The 18,288-nt window shown below is 33.6% G+C and overlaps 3 protein-coding genes across 7 annotated transcripts; 1 reads left to right on the top strand and 2 right to left on the bottom strand.

Annotated features, from left to right (window-relative positions):
* Window positions 1–11: 11 nt before the first annotated feature.
* Window positions 12–1,442, bottom strand: LOC106661317 (pleckstrin homology domain-containing family A member 3-like). Of its 2 annotated transcripts, XM_014384617.2 has the most exons (7): window positions 1,145–1,442; window positions 975–1,091; window positions 764–916; window positions 580–707; window positions 387–524; window positions 268–314; window positions 12–205 (listed from the first exon to the last, which is right to left on the bottom strand). In XM_014384617.2, the coding sequence occupies exons 1-7, from the start codon at window positions 1,182–1,184 to the stop codon at window positions 196–198; spliced, it is 633 nt and encodes a 210-aa protein (XP_014240103.1). In that variant the 5' UTR covers window positions 1,185–1,442; the 3' UTR covers window positions 12–195. The 2 variants fall into 2 exon arrangements, with proteins under 2 accessions (XP_014240103.1, XP_024084256.1); XM_024228488.1 differs by lacking the exon at window positions 12–205 and having other exon boundaries at window positions 264–314.
* Window positions 1,443–2,721: 1,279 nt separating this feature from the next.
* On the top strand, window positions 2,722–9,153 carry LOC106661568 (mitochondrial import receptor subunit TOM22 homolog). Of its 4 annotated transcripts, XM_014385067.2 has the most exons (6): window positions 2,722–2,802; window positions 2,880–2,961; window positions 6,231–6,325; window positions 8,332–8,443; window positions 8,502–8,629; window positions 8,697–9,153. In XM_014385067.2, the coding sequence occupies exons 3-6, from the start codon at window positions 6,254–6,256 to the stop codon at window positions 8,748–8,750; spliced, it is 366 nt and encodes a 121-aa protein (XP_014240553.1). In that variant the 5' UTR covers window positions 2,722–2,802; window positions 2,880–2,961; window positions 6,231–6,253; the 3' UTR covers window positions 8,751–9,153. The 4 variants fall into 4 exon arrangements, with proteins under 4 accessions (XP_014240553.1, XP_014240551.1, XP_014240552.1 ...); XM_014385065.2 differs by lacking the exons at window positions 2,722–2,802; window positions 2,880–2,961 and adding an exon at window positions 3,151–3,349; XM_014385066.2 differs by lacking the exons at window positions 2,722–2,802; window positions 2,880–2,961 and adding an exon at window positions 3,533–3,660.
* A 3,063-nt stretch (window positions 9,154–12,216) lies between these two features.
* On the bottom strand, window positions 12,217–17,221 carry LOC106661553 (small integral membrane protein 14). Its single transcript, XM_014385046.2, has 5 exons — window positions 17,023–17,221; window positions 16,687–16,778; window positions 12,810–12,858; window positions 12,599–12,738; window positions 12,217–12,538 (listed from the first exon to the last, which is right to left on the bottom strand). The coding sequence occupies exons 2-5, from the start codon at window positions 16,759–16,761 to the stop codon at window positions 12,497–12,499; spliced, it is 306 nt and encodes a 101-aa protein (XP_014240532.1). The 5' UTR covers window positions 16,762–16,778; window positions 17,023–17,221; the 3' UTR covers window positions 12,217–12,496.
* Window positions 17,222–18,288: the final 1,067 nt, after the last annotated feature.

Here is an 18,288-nt window from a genome sequence, read left to right as displayed (position 1 = left end):
CAATTGTTAACAACATATAGAGTATATTATATATATCCAAAATCACAAAAGCATATTTTAAAAAAATCATAAAAAGATCCGTACAGTACAGTTGGGTAAATTTACTGTAAATTTATGTACATCTGAGTATGGAGTATAATAAAAGAATAATAACATTGCATGCCTTCTAAAACAGGACAATTCTTTCTTTTTTAGTCAGGCTTTTCTGAAATAAAGTAATAAATTAATAATTGTTTCTAGCATAATATAAAATCTTATAATTTTTACTTCTCTGTGGAATTCATTCTCATAACTGGTACAGTGGGTTGACTTAGCTGAAAATTTCAGAATTATTTAACTTTCAAATACTAAAATTATATTCAAAATAGTTCATGATAAACATTTACGTTTCTAATTTCATTTTCATTTTTATAATTGTTCTCTTGAACTGAGATGGCCATGCTAGAGAGCTTCATGCAGTCCTCAAGCGTTTTTATAAAAGTGTCACAAGTCGCCGACAGCAATTTGCTACCCTCCAGAATGTGCTGCAAGAAACTTTAATGAGCAACGGATGAGACAGGTTAAGGTGTTTAGTATCACCTCGACATCCGGTCCGGATTCCTGACTAGCAGCAGTTTTGACTGAATGCACCTGTTGCATCAAAAGGTCGCAGTAGAGCCTCAGCTCGAATTTTTTTGTCTTTAGCGCTTCAGGCGATGAATCGGGAACTACAATGGGAATTTTAGAGATTTATAATCAAAAGTTAGAAAGATTTCTCATATACCTGATTCTTTTCTTTTCGAATGAGTAAGGCATGCCTTCGAACTGCCTAACGCTACGAGCCAGTGCTGGCGTTCTTGCGAGGATGGTGCTCTGAGGTACATGTTCTTCTCACCCGGTATGGATATATCCATCCTCGTATTATCCACAGGGTTTACTAAACATAAAATAACAAATTGCATATGGTATTATTGAAATGTACGGTGCGAACATACCTGTGATTTCTATTGCTGAAACTTTCATCGATCCTTTGCAGCCTTGGTTGACCTCCTCGGCCGACCTGTAGTAGGAGAGGATGCCGTCGTTGAGGACGAACCACCTTGTCTGCCAGCCTGCAAAGCAATGTTGTCACGACTGGAAATATGCGGATCGGTCCAGGACTTACCGTTCCAGTAGTTGGTCCATTTGAGGAGGACGCCCTCCATCGCGTTTTCAGATCTCGATGATGGCCAGCTTTATTTCATTTCCAGCACGTCTGCGGATGTGGCATATGCTCGCGAGGATTTGATGGACGTAGTTTGACTGCGGTTCGCCCTCCCTTTCGGGTGACGCATACGGCCACAAAAATTAAAAAAATCGCGACCTTCTCGTTCCTGCAGATTTTCGAACACCTCAGCAGTCAAATTTGTGTTGTAGAATTTCCAAAACATGTGATGTCACCGTTATCGATAACGGTGGTCGCCAGCACCGCTCTCTCGGATAGCTACCGAACTGTGAAAGAACAACGGAAAGCTCAACTTTCAAATTGTACTTACAATTGAGTTCAAGTTTTTATAATTTTTTTTTCATTTTCCACCTTAAAATAAACGGTTAATCAACTCAGAATACACCAAGCAACATCGGTATGACTAATAATTTCCTCAAAACAGCTCTGTGCGTATTTATTTATATAAACTGCTCAAAAATGAATAGTGATATTGCCAATTTTGTAGTATTTACTTTTCCTAGAATTTTTATTGTATTTTTATTATAAGTTGCGTTAAAATTTATTAGAATTTTTTTTACTGAAGGAAAATTTAATTAAGGGATTTTAGAAAAATAACAAAATAAAAGGTTTTAATTCCAAAATTTTGTTTATTGGTCACAACAATTTTTTGTAAATAATTAATATTGTGTATAATGTCCTCTGTTAGCTAAAACCTCTGTACACCTGTTAGGCATTCTGTTAATAAGGTTGTCACTAATTTCATAAGGAATTTCACTCCATGGATGTTGTAACGCAGCACAGTTGTTGCAGGTCACCTGGCTGCGCATGGTGATCGAAAAGCCTTCTCTGCAACACACCCCATATATGCTCAATGGGATTGAGGTCTGAAGACAATGGGGGAAGGGGCAGACTGGAAATTTCCAGATTTTGAAAACATTGATGACCAACTCTACCTCTATGAGATTGGCATTGTCATCCAGAAATCGAAAATCCCTAACAATGAGATTTCTGGTATTCCTAGATAATTTCTTGGGCATAATGGACTGCGGTTGGATTTCCTTCAACAACAGAAAGTCCAGTTCGTCCTCCAGTGTAAATCCCAGCCCATACCATTACACAGCCTCCTCCAAACTGCACTGAAGGGAGCACGAACTGGGGTATTGTACACATTCCCTGTTCTGGGTAGACTCTTCGGCGCCTGCTATCACTATACAGACAGAAACTCAACTCATCAGTAAACACAACAGCATTCCAATTAGTGTTCTCTTCTTGGCGCTCGCTGCACCATATTCTCCTGAATGGTGGTGGATTGTTGCTGCTGGTCGTCTCAAAGAGCATATAATCTGAGGCCAACTTTTCCCAAATTGTTTGTGTTGATAAAGACCTTGCCAAAACATCTTGTACTTCGTTTATGATTTGACTGGCACTATGGAAATGGTTCCGTCTTGCAGCAATGACAATATTTCATTGGCTTCATCTGATGAGACGGGTAGAACAAAAACAAAAATATTTCCCTCTTTTTTCTACATATGTTCGCGTTTTTCCCTTTTATTTTAATATCTTGCAATTTCGAAATGTGCCCCTTAAATTTTTATGAAAGCCAAATTTAACCCTTGGTAAGTGTGATTTTCCCTGGGAGAAAAGATCCTTTCTTCTTTTTTTTAAATGAGTAATAAAACATTTATTTCAACAGCAACCAAATTAAGTAATTCCCAAGTGTTAAGATCTTAAATGTCAAATTTGACCGCTAAATTTTCATCTTATCGGTATTTTTGGTACGTATTTCTCACGTATATTTTATCTTTATAACACTTATGTAAGTGAAAGGTATTTTTCATAAATCGTTTTCTTAAAAACCAGTATTTATAATAATAATATTTAGATTTAAATTTGAATTTTTTTATAGTCTCAAACAGCAATTTTGTTCTCATCTGCACATGGAGTAAAAGAGTCAGAAAAAAAGTTATACATATGTAGTTTACTGTGATAGGTATATCAATCGGTAACAAATTGTGAGTGCGTGTATTCCAATTTTGCTAAATTTCTAAATGTGACTGTCTGTCTGTGAAAAATCGAGGTGAAATCTTAAATCGGATGTAGGAGAGGAAAAATTATCGCGCGACTCCGAATTTCATCTCGAATGACACAGAATTTAACTTTCAGGTAAGTTAGAGCTGTACGAGTTTCGACTGAAAACCCACTGAGGCATCAGTTGAAAGAATTTTCCTTGAAAATTTGGAAATCCTTGTGAATTTTGTGCACAGGGTTCTCTGAGGCCTGAGCCACTCTGACAGCTGACTCTGTTTCTGTTTTTGTTTTTTTGTTTTGTTTTTTGTAACCAATAAGACACAACACATGGATGACAATAGAGAATTTTTTAAGATATCCTTTCAAAACTACTTTTCGCAGTATAAAAATTTTCGGAGAGCGCGGATCGCCAGAAACGTGGTTTAGCTTCGATTGAAAGATATAAGGTAAGCGGGCCGAATCAAAAATAAGAAAAGGGTTTTCCATTACAGTAAATTTCAACAAAGACTAATAAAAGAATTTCCTTTAGCGACAATTCTTGAATACTGAAGTTTTGATTGCTGCACGATTTTCCTTTAGCTATGAGAATCAGGTGCCTAAGTACATAAATCTTGCAAGTCTTGTGTTAGAAACGTCGGCAAAGTTTAGAACTTTAAATGCTTCAGTGTTAGTTTTATAACGTGAGCTTTACTCACATTAGATTAGGTTTTTCGTCGCTGAGGTCGCTAAAAAGCCTTTTGCGCTAAGTCCATTAGATAGAAATGTTGAGCTCACCTACATGCACATAGTTCACTATCTAACTTAAGGGTTTTTGTGGTGCCTCTTTTGGTCTGGCGGTGATATATTTAGCTTTGACGTTTCTGTAATATCGTAATAATAGCAGAAACAGTACTGCTTGGGGGTTTCTTTGACGTAGTGTTCCTTTGATATGGCCCTTGTTTACTGTGGAAGCTCAAGGCATTTTTTCCTTCACCTACTTCCAACTTCGATTTAACCCGACCCAGCTTCTTTCAGCTACGTAACATCTATCTCTACTATCCTGTTAAGATCGGAGTCCCACAGACGATCCTTTGTTCCGTCTTTTATTCAACATTTCTACTGATCATAGTTAATATAAAAATTCTGTGTAATTTGGCATGACGTTCACATTAAGAGCTAAACGATCCACGGTTCTGTACCTACACACCGATAAGTCTTAATTAATCGAGGAATTTGATTATTAGGCCGTTTTATTGGTTGTATTTATTCTATGGTTACGTTATACATCCCAAAGAATTTTCCTCCTGCGAAAGTGTAGCGCGACAGTAGTTTAGTAGGTGCGTTGGAGTTTATTCTGCTTCTGCAGCACTGTGGTAGTTAATATCAAAATTCCTCGGGTTTTCCATTAAGAATCCAGTTGGATTCGAAGTCTTTTCCTGATTTGTTTGATCTATTATATTGTTTGTTTCTTTCAATGTCTTGCCAGTAGGTACCCAGTAGTGTGTAACCTTTAAGTTTTGCAATTCAGTACCATCCTTGGGCTAATAATGTTTGAGTTTAATGCTCTGAATTGCCTGGCTGTCCTACATTATGTCCTTTTTATACCTTCCATTTAAATAAAATTGAGTACATCTTTCGATTGTGTGGATTTCAGCTTGAAACTGTTGTACTTTCCCAATGTATTTAAGTATTTGATTTTGGGGCCGAATATTACTGCACATGTACCTTTTTGTGTTCTAGATCCATTAGCGTACCATCATATAACCTGATCATACAAAATGACGCTTTTAAATGTTTTTAGAGCTGCAATTATCTGTGGAAAAATGAAATATGTATTTTCATTAAAAACCCTAGCAAGCAACTATTGCCGAAATGATAGCCATAAATAAATCCCTCAACGTTATCCATCCAGACGAACAAATAATGGTTACTTGCTCTGACTCCATGGCTGCCCTGCAAACACTTAATCATACTTTCCGCAAGAAGCCTATGGTACAGGATCTATTGTAATCATTGAGACGTCTTGAGCAGCAAGGGAAAAGAGTATTTTTTCTCTGGATTCCTGCTCATTGGCAATGAGAGAGCAGATATGGCCGCCAAGGAAACCATGTTGTGGAAGTAAGCAAGGATGACCTCTTTGCTGCATTTAGGGAGAAAATAAATTTACAATGGCAAAAAACCTGGCATTTAGTTACAAACAACAAGCTTCGCGAAATCAAGTCTACCATGCAGGCATGGCCTTCGTCTTATAGGTTGAAGAGAAGGGAGGAGATTGTCTTCAGTAGGTTGAGAATAGGACATAGCCGGACCACCAAGGTTCATTTAATGGCCCGTGACCCTCCGCCTGCATTCTGAGCTTGCAATGAAATAACAAAACATATTTTACTATCATGTTGCATATATCATTACTTAAGAAATTTTATTTTCTCCCGAATACGCAGTGTGAAATATTAGGAGACAACGAAGAAAATATTGCCAAATTATTCAGCTTTTTGACAGTAGCAAATTTAATAAATAAAATATGGTCTACTAGACTGATAACAAAAATTAAATAAATTAATAAAAAGTAAATAAAATAACTGGAGCGTCGGCCCGGCTGGATTGGAGCTCTAGGTCAAAGTACGGGGCGAAAATTTCAAAAGGTGGTTGGGCGCCCCTCCGATATTTTAACGAAACTAACTATTGGTACTTTTTAAACATAATTTTTATACGTGTAATTAATTATTTGTTGTTTATTAAAAGTAATAAAAGAAAAAGTGCATTACGTTAAAATAATGTGTAAAAATTAAATAAAATGGTAAGGACAACATTGTATGTGGTCGGAGTGGTCGAGGAATTCGCAGGCGCAGAGTGGTTTTTGCTTTCTTTGCCCGTAGAGTAAACTTCCGAAATTTCCGAATTTCTCGCGACTTTTCCGACCCCGGAGGTGCCGAATTTAATTTCCACATCAAATTCCGCCGATTGCGTTTTTCCCCGAGCTCCGACCACGACCGTTCGAGTCCGTACCGGAATATTTCTAATCCTCGACTTATGGCAGGTGGTGAAGAATCGGATAGCGGTATGGGTTCGATGCCTGATAGCAGTAAAGATGTGACCCCGGAGAAAAAGAGGACCAGCTGCTTTGACGACGATGTAAGTCGATTTATTTTCCACTTTTCTACCCCCGGTCGGCTCCGAACCCTTTTCCCAAAAACTCGCCTCGTGGTGATTTACAAAATAAAACGACCCACAATCAAAAGACAAAAAGTGTTTCGGGTGCCAAAAAAAGCCAGTTACAGTCAAAAGATCGATAGTTAAAAAGTCACGGATCAAAAATTCTGACGAAACACCACATTCGATCAAGCCCATTGCTTATTACTTTTCCACACATCCTAGGAAGCCTGGATTCTACGAGCTTTTAACAAACTTTACGTTTACACAGTAATTTCTTTGTAAGAATAGTTCAATGAAAGCTTTGCTTTAGTTATATTACGATTCCATTATTCAGTTTGTCATAATGCAATTACTTATTCATCACTGGCAATATGATTTTAAAAAAGTTATTGACTACATACAGAAGCCATTTTCTACATTCATTCCCTAAAAAAATTCAATTTTGGTTTTATTGATCATATCCGGTAAATTTATTTAATATCGTTTGGGAAAATAACCATTGGCCACTGTCTTTGTAGTATCCAGATGATTAACTAGCTCTACCTTTCAAGAGTCTTCATTCTTGGTCTCTCAATTTTTTAAAAGGACCTAGATCATTCCCTTCTTACTAATTTTTTTCCTCATTTCAACTTAAATCAAACCTTTCACCGGTGTTCACTGGTTTTCGCTTCCTTTGATCCTACTACTCGTCTGCACCGTCCATTTTGTATACAGTCATCATATCCAGGGTTTGTCGCATTCAGATATTTTGCTTGACAGGCTGGATTCGTTTGTTGAGCTGCTAAAAAGCTGCACTCTTTTACATTTATAAGTAAGTTTGGTTCGAATGCAAATCTGCTGGATTTGAACCTAGAACCATTACCTTAGTGTTGAATGTCAAGCTCACCGACATCCCTGAACTGTGTTTTTAGAACCCTTTGATATATATTAGTGCAAAATTAATGCAGCTTTTGAAAATTTGTTTTATTTTCGCAGGTGCTTGTCACTAAGCTAAATCCGCAGATCTAATTTATGGAGTATAATAACACTCTCAACTGTTATCTCTTACACAAAACATTTTAGTTTATATTGAATTTTATAAGAGTGAAGGCTTGCAAAATTAAATATGTCCAAACTACATTTTCGTCAGATTTATTTGTACAAATTTAAACTTGGAAAAGTGGGGCTCAGACCACATGAACATCAATACAATTTGGGGGGGGGGGAAGCATTGCTACAATAAACGGTGCAGCGATGGTTTCAGAGATTTCGATCTCGAGAATGAAGGTCGCTGTAGACTTTCCGTTGTGGACATTGAACTCAAAATGTTATTTCAAGAAAATTCACGAAAGAGAACATGGGAAATTTTGGAAGAAGTTAGTGTTGACCACTCAACTGTTGTTCACTGTCTGGAGCAAATTGGTATAGTAAAGAAGAACAAACTAACCGAAGCTCAAAGAAATCAACGCTTTGAAATTTGCACCTAAAAAAGGTTATGGTGACAATTTGGTGGTGCACTGTTGGGATTGTTCACTAAAATTTCCTGTATTATGGTAAAACAATCACAGCAGAGAAATATTACCAAGAAATTGACAAAATGCACGGGAAAGTGCAACGTCTTTGTCCATTAGTAAACCATAAGGGGCCGATTCTTCTTCATAAAAACACCAGGCCAGATGTCGCAATGCCAACCCTGCAGAAACTTAAGGACTTAGGATATGAAACCTTACACATCCTCCTTTTTAAAACCTGACATCTCGCCTACGTACTTCCTCTTTTTGAGGCATTTTGATCACTTCTTGAAGTATAAATTTGTTATAGAATGCAGTGAAGCTGAAAATGTCTTCCAAGACTTTATTAAACTTTCTTTATTTTATAAAAATTAAAAATAGTTTTGACTGTCTTTTAAAAACCTGCACTATTTTTGCACCAGCCCACCATACATCAATTTATTTATGATGATGCCTCCTATATTAATGAATTAACTATTTCTACTTATTGCCCAGTCAGATGATGAAACCTTGGGGGAGAGACTCTGGGGGCTGACGGAAATGTTCCCAGAGGGCGTGCGGAGTGCGACAATGTCATTATACTGTGGGACAAAATCCAGTCTGAAATGTAAGTTCCATCGTTACATTATTTATTTATTTGTTTGCTAATTAAAATCTTCCTGCAGACTTGTATTCGTTGTCGAGAACTACACTTTGGATATTCTTCAGCTCATCAGCAATTTTGTTTGCACCAGTGCTTTTTGAAGTCGAAAGGGCTCAGGTCGAAGAAGCTCAAAGGACCCAACAAAAACAGGTGAGAGAGAAAACATGTTTTTAAATTTTTATAAACAGCTTAATTTAATGTGGTAATTCTTCTACAGGTGTTGCTGGGACCAAATACAGCCATGGCTGGAGGGCCTGGAGGCCGTAGTTAGACGATAACTGGAAAATTAGAAATAGACTTTTTAAAGCGGTTTCAAGGTCTTTTATTGACGAAATTTATTTTTATTGTTTGTTACGGCTTACGATAAATGGAGGAACTTAACTGGAGCAATGGTTATTATACTCCTCTGTTTTAAATTAAATTAAATTGTCTCTCATTTGGCCTTGAATGAGCATTTATGCTAGTCTTAAGTTAATTAAGAGGAAACTGCTCTTATTTTTCCACCCCGAATTTTTATATTTGCCATTTTTGATCCTTGTTATGTTTAAAATAATTATTCACTTTATCTAACTGTAGTTTTTTTTAGTTGAAATTGCTTTTTAGCTTTTTGTTTAAATTGATACTAGCATGTACATACTCATGTATAGTTAAATAAAATTGAGATCACATCGTTTCTAATTTTTCTATTATATTTCAACCCCCACTAAACATGGTATGTTAAGTCAAATTATCTTATAGACAGTAGTCTTATATATCTTATAGATAATAGTCTTAGATTATCATGAAAGGAAAATTTAATGATGAGTGTAGGCATTTAAAAACAAAAATTACAGGTAACGAAAATATCAGAAGTTGATTCCATGTTGATAATTTATTTCAGTTTGGAGCATTTACTTAAAAATAAATAAATCAAAAAGATAATGTCATTTTTGCGCAAGGAGTCTTAGTTAAAGTAGTCATAATTGATAAATAATTATGTGTGATCTGTTGGATATTTTTAGCATATTTTATCACTTACAATGATTAACCCTTTTTTATTTGGGATGTCATACAAAATTAATTAAATCTGCAGTATATTAATTAATGATATATTAATCTGTTCAGTTATATGTACACTATGATAGTACACTATTATAAAATATAGATGAATTATAATAGTGTTTAAAATGTAATCATAAAGTAGATGTGTAACGATTTAAATTCTGAAGAATTCAACGTGTATGCACCATGTGAAAACAATGTTTTATACTTCAAATAAAATTTTAGGAACTAGTTTATCATCCTATATTTGCTAACTTTAAAAAAACCTTTAAAAAAAAAAGTTCTTATTCCATATATGTTTAGCGGTCATGTTTGGCTATATTAATTATTTCAATTTATTCTTTTTTTTAAGGCCTTGGTTGAGATGAAAAAATCAGTGTCACGAACCCACGACCAGCTAAATATGCCCCTGCTCTAGCCACATGAGCTATCATAACTTCGATCCATTCGGACACCAACTCCTCATCTCAACCTACCTTTTGAATTTTAAATCTTTTTGCCATCTTTCAAATGTCATGTAATCAGGATTTGATTCTTAGTGACTTATGAAGAGGCCACAGGGATTATTACTTCTTTAATTACTATATTAATCCATATATGTTTAGCGGTCAATTACTTCAATTAATTTTCATTTTTATCTAAGGTCTTGGTCAAGATGAAAAAGCTAGCGGTTTGAATCCCACTAGTGATAGCTTTTTCATCTCGACTAACACATTAGATTAAAAGAATTTTTAATTGAAATATTTGTATTGTAATTTTTATTTTTTAAATATTTTTCTTGCTATTTTGAGGATTAAGAGCTTAATTCTTGCACCAATTGATTCAGGTTTTTTCTTTTCTTTTTTTTTTTTTACAAGGGTATTTCAAATATGAGGGGTGTTTTTGGAAAAAAAAGCCCATTTGTAAGTATGTCAGGTTCAAATACAGGGCCACTAGATTTTAACCCGGGACCTTTTCCTTACAGTGATGAACGCCGTATCAACACCTAAACCATTGCGACCAACACCCCTGTTAATTAATTTGGGTTTATAGCAAAAAATAATTACATGTTGACAACTTTTTAATGGTTTTTCATATTGAAAGAACCATCATATAGTATCATCCAAAGTGGCACATTTAATCATCTAGAAATACAGTGAGGCACATTTAGAGCAAATACTTTATGAAGCATTATTCCAAGTCCAAATTTATAAGGAATATACGATTCTGTAGTTAGTTTTTGGACTGCTAGTCTAGTCTTTCAGACCTTTTGCCATTCCCAGAACAAGACTCAGAAATGCTCCTATGAAACAAAACAATTGCTCTTTTTATAGGGCTTAACCTTAAGGACAACTGAGCATTTCTTTTGTCTGTAGAACATTTATAAGTTTTAGACTGTACTACTTTAGACTTGTACTAAAACTAGTTTATTTCATATTTATGTACTACAGAGTCAATCACGTCAAATGAAACCTAACACACTATTTGGATTCAAGGCATGAAACAATCAAATTGTTTCCTTGTATTTCAGGCATTGTCACTGTGAACATGACCTAATTTGCCAGTTGGGTGAGAGTGGGAAGACTTGTCAGAAAACCATGTTATCATTCCTTGAACTCTCAATTCTGTTGAATAGGTCCAACGCTTATCTTTATTTTTTTAAATTGTAAATGGATTAGATTAGTATTGGTCAAGAGGTTGGAATATTATTTCCGTGTCTAATAGAGGAACTACAGTTCAGTCAATAATATATGAAAATAAAAATTATTATTAAATTAGTGTGGCAGTCATATCTAGTTCTTTTCAATAATTTTCAAGTAAACAGTCATTAATGTTATGAAAAATAAAATAGATTTTTTTCCATAGTATTTATGAAAAAAATATTCCTTCTTTCAGAATGTGACGTTATTACGACTGAGCGGGAGTTTGGAAGACTAAAAAAACTGACGCTTTAATATTATTCTCTTCTCGTAATACTATCACCCAATAGAAATCACTTCTTCAAAATAATAGCTGAAGGACAAATAATTTTTTAACAAAAAATCGAACAAATGTAAGAACAGAAAGAGATCTTTAAAATTAAGATATGATTTTACTATGCCCCTTATGTGATACACACTTTTTTTTTATATTTGTTCGGTAGTTGTAAAAATCAATTGCCGAGCACCAACTTTATTATGAATTACATTTTTATACCACACCCCCCCCCCAAAAAAAAAACCATTTTTTTTCAATCACAGTGTTAGTTTTGAAAACAAAATTATAACAAGTATTAATTCTTATAATACATAAGAAATACGTACTGGTACATTTATGTATTTACAACATAATTGCATTACTATAATAATTGTTTAATAAATAAAAAAAAATTTCTAGTTATAATACTGAATTTTGTGATGTTTAACAAATTCTATATACAATCCTGATGAAAAATATTATCTTTTAAACAATTTCACAATATAATAAACAGAAATCGCAATAGTATACATACAAACTTACACATAATTTAAATATATATATCTCCTCAACAAACCATAAAATCAGATCAAGTCTCAATGAAAAACATCTAACAATAATCCATAAAAAGGGAATGTATAAATTTATACTGTAAGATTGTGCACACCCTTTTCATTCTCTATGTCTATTTCTTTTAGCTAACAAAATCCCATTAACTAAAAATTATTTGTAGAAAATATTAAGCCAAATAGAAAGAAAAATTCAAAAAACAAACAAGCTTTATTTATTGGAGTTTAATATATATTTCTAGCATGTTGACTTTTGGTGTGCAATTGTTACATATATGCCCTTGTATACCCAGAAAAAAATGTTTAAAAAATAAAGCTTATATTAAAATGAATATAGGGTATGAAAATATGCTTTCGATTATGATTATATATATATATGAATATAAAACACAGTATTAATTCAAAGAGATGTATTTCTGTGGGTGCAGCTGCAACAGGCAACATTTTCCACTGAAAGACGATCAAGTAACATTTAGAAAGCATTCGGAGAAGCTGGTGGGTCTCTGCCTTCACCCTGAAACGACAAAATGCTGTTTTAACTTACCGACGTCATGTAATACGATTAACAACTTACGTTTCCTCCGTTGTTATGGGGTTTTAAGTCATGCTCTTGGTTGCGAAGTGAGGATGGACGAAACATGTAGAGAAAAAAGGCGATCGCCAACCAGCACAGTGTCATCATCATGACACCGTTGTCTCCAGTGTTCGGTTGACCTGACGTGTCATATTGAATTGATAAAAGGGTTAACAAATCCAAGCATATAACAGAAAGAAAATGAACTCACTGAACTGGAAACATTCTGCATCTGTGCATGCTGACTGTGAATTCCTTAGCTAAAAAATAACAAATAAAAATTGCTGTGCTGTTTTGATCTTTAATGTACATTTGTTTTAAAAGTAATAAAATACACACAAAAACTTTTAAAAGCTGTCCAAGCAAGTTAAACACGATAATTTTTCTTTTTTAAGTTAATAATACATACTTGATGAGATGAAAAGAAAGTATTTTCTGCAACATTTTAAAATGCACTAATTTGTGCAACAAATTTAATCGACCATAGTGTGATCGCTGTAATCATGCTGACTCAACATTCTGGCAATAATATCAGGCGACATGACATTTTATTTCTTATTATCACAGTCTGTCTACTCACAGCCATTTTATCTGTTAGACGTGTAATTGGTCTGTGTGTTACTTGTACACAAAGTAATGATACACTGTACAAAGTATTGATTTTTTCTGAACTGATGATGTATTTTTGAAATTTTTATTCAAAAATTTGTTTTAAGTTAATAAAAAGGTCAGTTTTGTACAGAAAAGCGTAAAGCAAGCCTTCAAAAAAATTCAAAAGTGTTCTACAACTTCAGACTCTTTCTCAGAATCTTATAAACAAGTCAAGATTTACTGGACAAGTCATACTCGGACTTTGAACCAACTTTCTCGATTGACTTTTCTAAAAAAATTGAGGTGTAAAATTAGTGAAAAATTTATTATAGATGATAAACAAATCAATAGCCTAACTTGCCAGAAGTTGAGGGAAAACTTCTCCAATTTTTAAATGCTTCCATACAATCAAGGAGAAAACAAAAATAAACTGGGTGCTTCCTGATTTTTATGTAATGCAAATGCTAACAGGACACAGGCATTTTACAGCATACCTTTATATGTACAAAAGAGCCAACAGCCTGTTATGCTCAGTATGCCAAATGCAAGGCGATGTGAGGCACATAATTTTCTTATGCACTCTACAACAAAAAGAAAGGGAAAAACTAAAAGTTCTATTCTCAAAAAACGTGGATGAGATTATAAAAGAAATATGCTTCAGGACTCATAATGATTTATTAGCACATAATTAACACCTTTCAAATTTACAACTGGAAAGTTCTAATGCTATTTTGTTTGGAAAGTCTTTCACCTAATTACTTGATTTATATGGAGAGGTCATGAGAAATTTGTATTTATATCTTAAGTTATACTTTTCGTTTGTTTTTAAATCTCTTACATCCACGGCTGTAAATATCTCCAGGTTAACGGCCGAGGTAATTATCGAGAAATTTTTTTCAGTAATTTGGTTCAGCATTTTCCCCCTTTTTTAATTTTTTTTTTTCAAAATTGCAAGTTAAATTCTCTACTCTTACAAATAAAAAATAACTCAACAGCATAGAGACAAATACTGTTGTGTTAAAATGAATTCTTCTATACACTTTGACACACTTTACGTAAAGAATTCAATAATTTTCATTATATTTTATGTCCGTGAAGATAATTTTAATGATTACTCCCTAAAGGATCTCCCCCAGTTTTTATTAATTTATTTTAAATGAAATGTGAATTACAGTATCCAAATTAGGCTTGAATTCATAGGGGGTCTCGGGTTTAATCTCTGCAATTTGGGTAATATTGAGCCATTTTTTACTACTTTTCAATCTGGGGGGGGGGGTTTGCTTGAAAAAAAAAAAAAAAAAAAAAAAAAAAAAAAAAAAAAAAAAAAAAAGGATGGGGTGACATGAATCAAACCCACAACCACGAGGTCTATGAGCTGAGTCTATCATTTGACCACTTGGCTACCACGGTCCTCTTGGGCGAAATTTGTCGACTATTTGGGCTGTTCTTATTCATCAAATATTCTTAAATTATTTATTTGAACGGTATAAACCGCCCAAGATAATTATTTTACCAAAAAATTTGACTGAAATTACAGAAATGAATTGGTACATCAGTTTTAATGCTTAGCTTTTTTATAGTCTCCCTATTCTCTGTTTCCTCCTTCAAACTCTCATTTTATTTGTTAATGCAATTTAATCAAATTACCTCACTCTTTTTTAGCCACTACAGTCTTGCTGTATTTTTATTTAGTCCCCCTAGTCATTATCTCTTGATTTGTCGTGTTTTAAATGATCCCACTGTTAAATACAAAATTTGACAATTTTGTAATTTGTATACTATTATTTTTTTTAAAGGGTATTTTTTAATTTTCATTTTTTATTTCAAAAATATCAAATTTTTTAATGGAGGTTTGCCCCAGCAGAGGACATAACTACCTTTAGGGTGCTAGTTTCTTTCTTCGTTCTTTTTTTTTTGGAAATAAAAAGAAAGAAAAAAAACATTTAAAGTTATTTATTCGTTTATCCGTTGGCGCACCAATATCCCCAAAATGTTATTAATATTTATTATTTTTATTTCAGTCCTTTTTTCTAATTTTTCATTACTTTTATTTTGCAATGATCCCTGGCAGACCGATTTTACCATGTCTATATACTTTGTTTTTAATTGTAGATTATTGTACATTGTAAATAAAAGTATGTGCAGTATATATCATCTACACTCTAGGTGAAGAAGTTGATAGTGATTTCAAACTGACAACTGATTGATCAACAAATTTCAAGAGTTATGATGTACCAAATATCAACTGTAATGTGTAAGACAAACGTGTGTTTCAACAAACATTTTTTAAGGGTGTCAAATGTCAAGACTTCAATGGTAAAATCAACTGGAATGCTAAAAAAACGTGGTTTAAATGTGTGGAAAAGACCTTTTTATTTAGTTTTTATTAGTGCATTAGGCACCGGAATGCATTTTGAACATTTTTTGTCTCTTCTTTTTTTTTTACTATTTTACTTCATAATTAAAGAGAATTGACTTAATAATGTTACTTAATTTCGTTTTTAAATCGTGCATCACAAGCAATTCTGTTTAAAACTTAGAAAAGCACACATTTCACTCCTCTTCTGTATGCATACAAATTTCACATTTGAACCATATTTTTCTAACATTCCAAGTTGATTTTACTGTTGAAGGGTTTATGTCTATGGAACTTCGATAAGAAGAAACAATGTACTGTGATGTGTAAACATAAAAATGTGTTTCCTTGTGTTTTAAATGGAATTTTTTTTGGTAAAATATATTTATATATAAATATTGGTATTTAATGATCTCTGATGACAGAAGACCTCAACTGAACTGGCATATTTCAATTTTTCTTTCATCCCAGGACAACTACCATACCGTAGAAACAATGTACAATGAAGGGTAAATGTAAGAATATTTTTCCCTGTGATTTAAATGGAATTTTTTTGGTAAAATGTATTTATTATAACATATTATATATTACATATAAATATTGGTATTTAATGACTTCTGCTGACGTTAGACCTCAATTAAACTGCCATATTTCATCTTTCTTTCATTCCTGGTCAGCTATTGCATAGTCAATGTGTGTCAATTCGATTAAAAATTGAGAAACACGAAACGAGAAAAAAGTAGCAAAATTGTCAGTTTAAACGACAAAATTAATTATCTTTGATAAATCTCAAGGACGGGATTTCAAGGTTTTAAACATTGAATGTATGTTATACATAAAAACCGGACGGGACACAATCCGACTGGAGATGTTTTGATAAATCCGTGTCGGATGAAATTGTTTCAAATATAATTAAATTTTAAATAAATAAAACTTTTTCTTGTTGCTGTCATAGCGCAACGCTAGTACACGTCAGTTTTCAATCAATTGGCATTTTTTGTTTGTTGTTATTAAGTGTTGTAACAAATGAGATAGAGAAAGGCGAGTGTGACCGACTTATAAACCGTTCCACTTGGCTGTGTTTAGGCTGATTTCTGACAAAATCTACCATTCCGTTGAAATAAAACATAAATAAACTTACTAATGAAAGCAGTCTTCTCATGGCCAGCTCATGGTTCCAGATGTTTTCGCATAGATTCATACCGTCGTCTCCCATTTTGTGATTTGGCTCAACTACAATTGAACAGAATTAAAATGAAATTTTGAAGAATTACGATTTTATTTTTTATAGAATAGGGCATGTGTTTTTTAATAACAAAAAAATGTATGTTGTGTTTAAATCGGAGCAAAGTTGGGAGAGTTAAAAATGATAAAGCGGGAGACAGGTTAAAAAAGAACGAAAAATGTAAAAACTAGTCCATCGGCCGAGTGTGGATGCCAGTTTTCGACTTTTTCCCCGTCGTAACGAACTTCTCACCTTGTCGCGATGTAAGTCCAAAGGGCGAATTGCGTCAGAGAATGCGTCGGTGAATCGTTTTCTAAAAACAGTCTGTTGGCAAACGCAAATGAAAACACCCGAAACGCACTTGTACTATTTATTTGGGCTGGCACACAGCTGACGGGATTGTCAAGATATTGTGTGTTGTCAACGGATTGGTCGGCTGTGCGCGAGTGGGGGCCAATCGTGGCCGAGGCGACCGATTCTCACGATTCTCGGCAGGGGGCGCAGCACGCGGCCCAGAAACGGCCCTGAACATCCATCCATAATCAAATGGACGGAACTAAAAAAATTTATATTTACCTTTTTTCCATCTATTATAGTATTTATTACTGTTTTTACATAATACATAAAATATATTATTCTGAAAACAGAAAATGTATATACTACGTTTTTTAAAAATATTTATAACATTATTTGATTTATAAACCAATTAATTTTAGGAGAACAGAAATATATATTTATTTCCTTCTTTATAAACACATTGTAAAAATATATTTGTCTGTCATAGTAGTAACGCAGCGTTATTTGGCACTAATATTCTAGTCTGGCTGGTTCAGACGCCACAACTCTGGCAGTCGAATCTAGCAAAAATTACAACCCTAGCATTATTAATTATATTTATTTATTTATATTTCACGTCCTTTCAATAGAAATAAATAAATGTTATTAATAATGCTAGGTTTCTAAGTTTTGTTAGACTCGACTGCCGAAGTTGTGTGTCTGAACCAGCCAGACAAGAATATTTGCATTTTTTTTTTTAATTTTGTATTTACATGCACAGAATTACAATAAAATATATTATTCTGAAAACAGAAAATGTACATGTATATACTACGTTTGTTTAAACATATTTACAACATTTAAGGTCGATTTATAAACCAACTAGTTTTAGGAGAACAGAATTGTATATTTATTTCACTCTTTATAAACACATCGGTCACTAATCACCACACACATCGTAAAAATATATTTTCCTGTCATAGTAGTAACGCAGCATTATTTGGTACTTATATTCTCGTCTGGCTGGTTCAGACACCACAACTCTGGCAGCCGAATCTAGCAAAAATTGCTAGCCTAGCATTATTAATTATATTTATTTACACATTTATTATGGCCTGATATCATCAACCTCCTAATCAGAGTATTAATTATTGTGATAACGAAAATTCTACTTTATTCACATATTATAAACTGCTCAAAAATGAATAGGGATATTAGTAATTTATTCTTATTCTATTAATT

This window comes from Cimex lectularius, unplaced genomic scaffold, assembly GCF_000648675.2.
Source record: "Cimex lectularius strain Harlan isolate CLEC.00 unplaced genomic scaffold, Clec_2.1 scaffold17, whole genome shotgun sequence".
Lineage (NCBI taxonomy): Eukaryota > Metazoa > Arthropoda > Insecta > Hemiptera > Cimicidae > Cimex > Cimex lectularius.
This window is presented reverse-complemented; position numbering and strand designations above follow the sequence as displayed.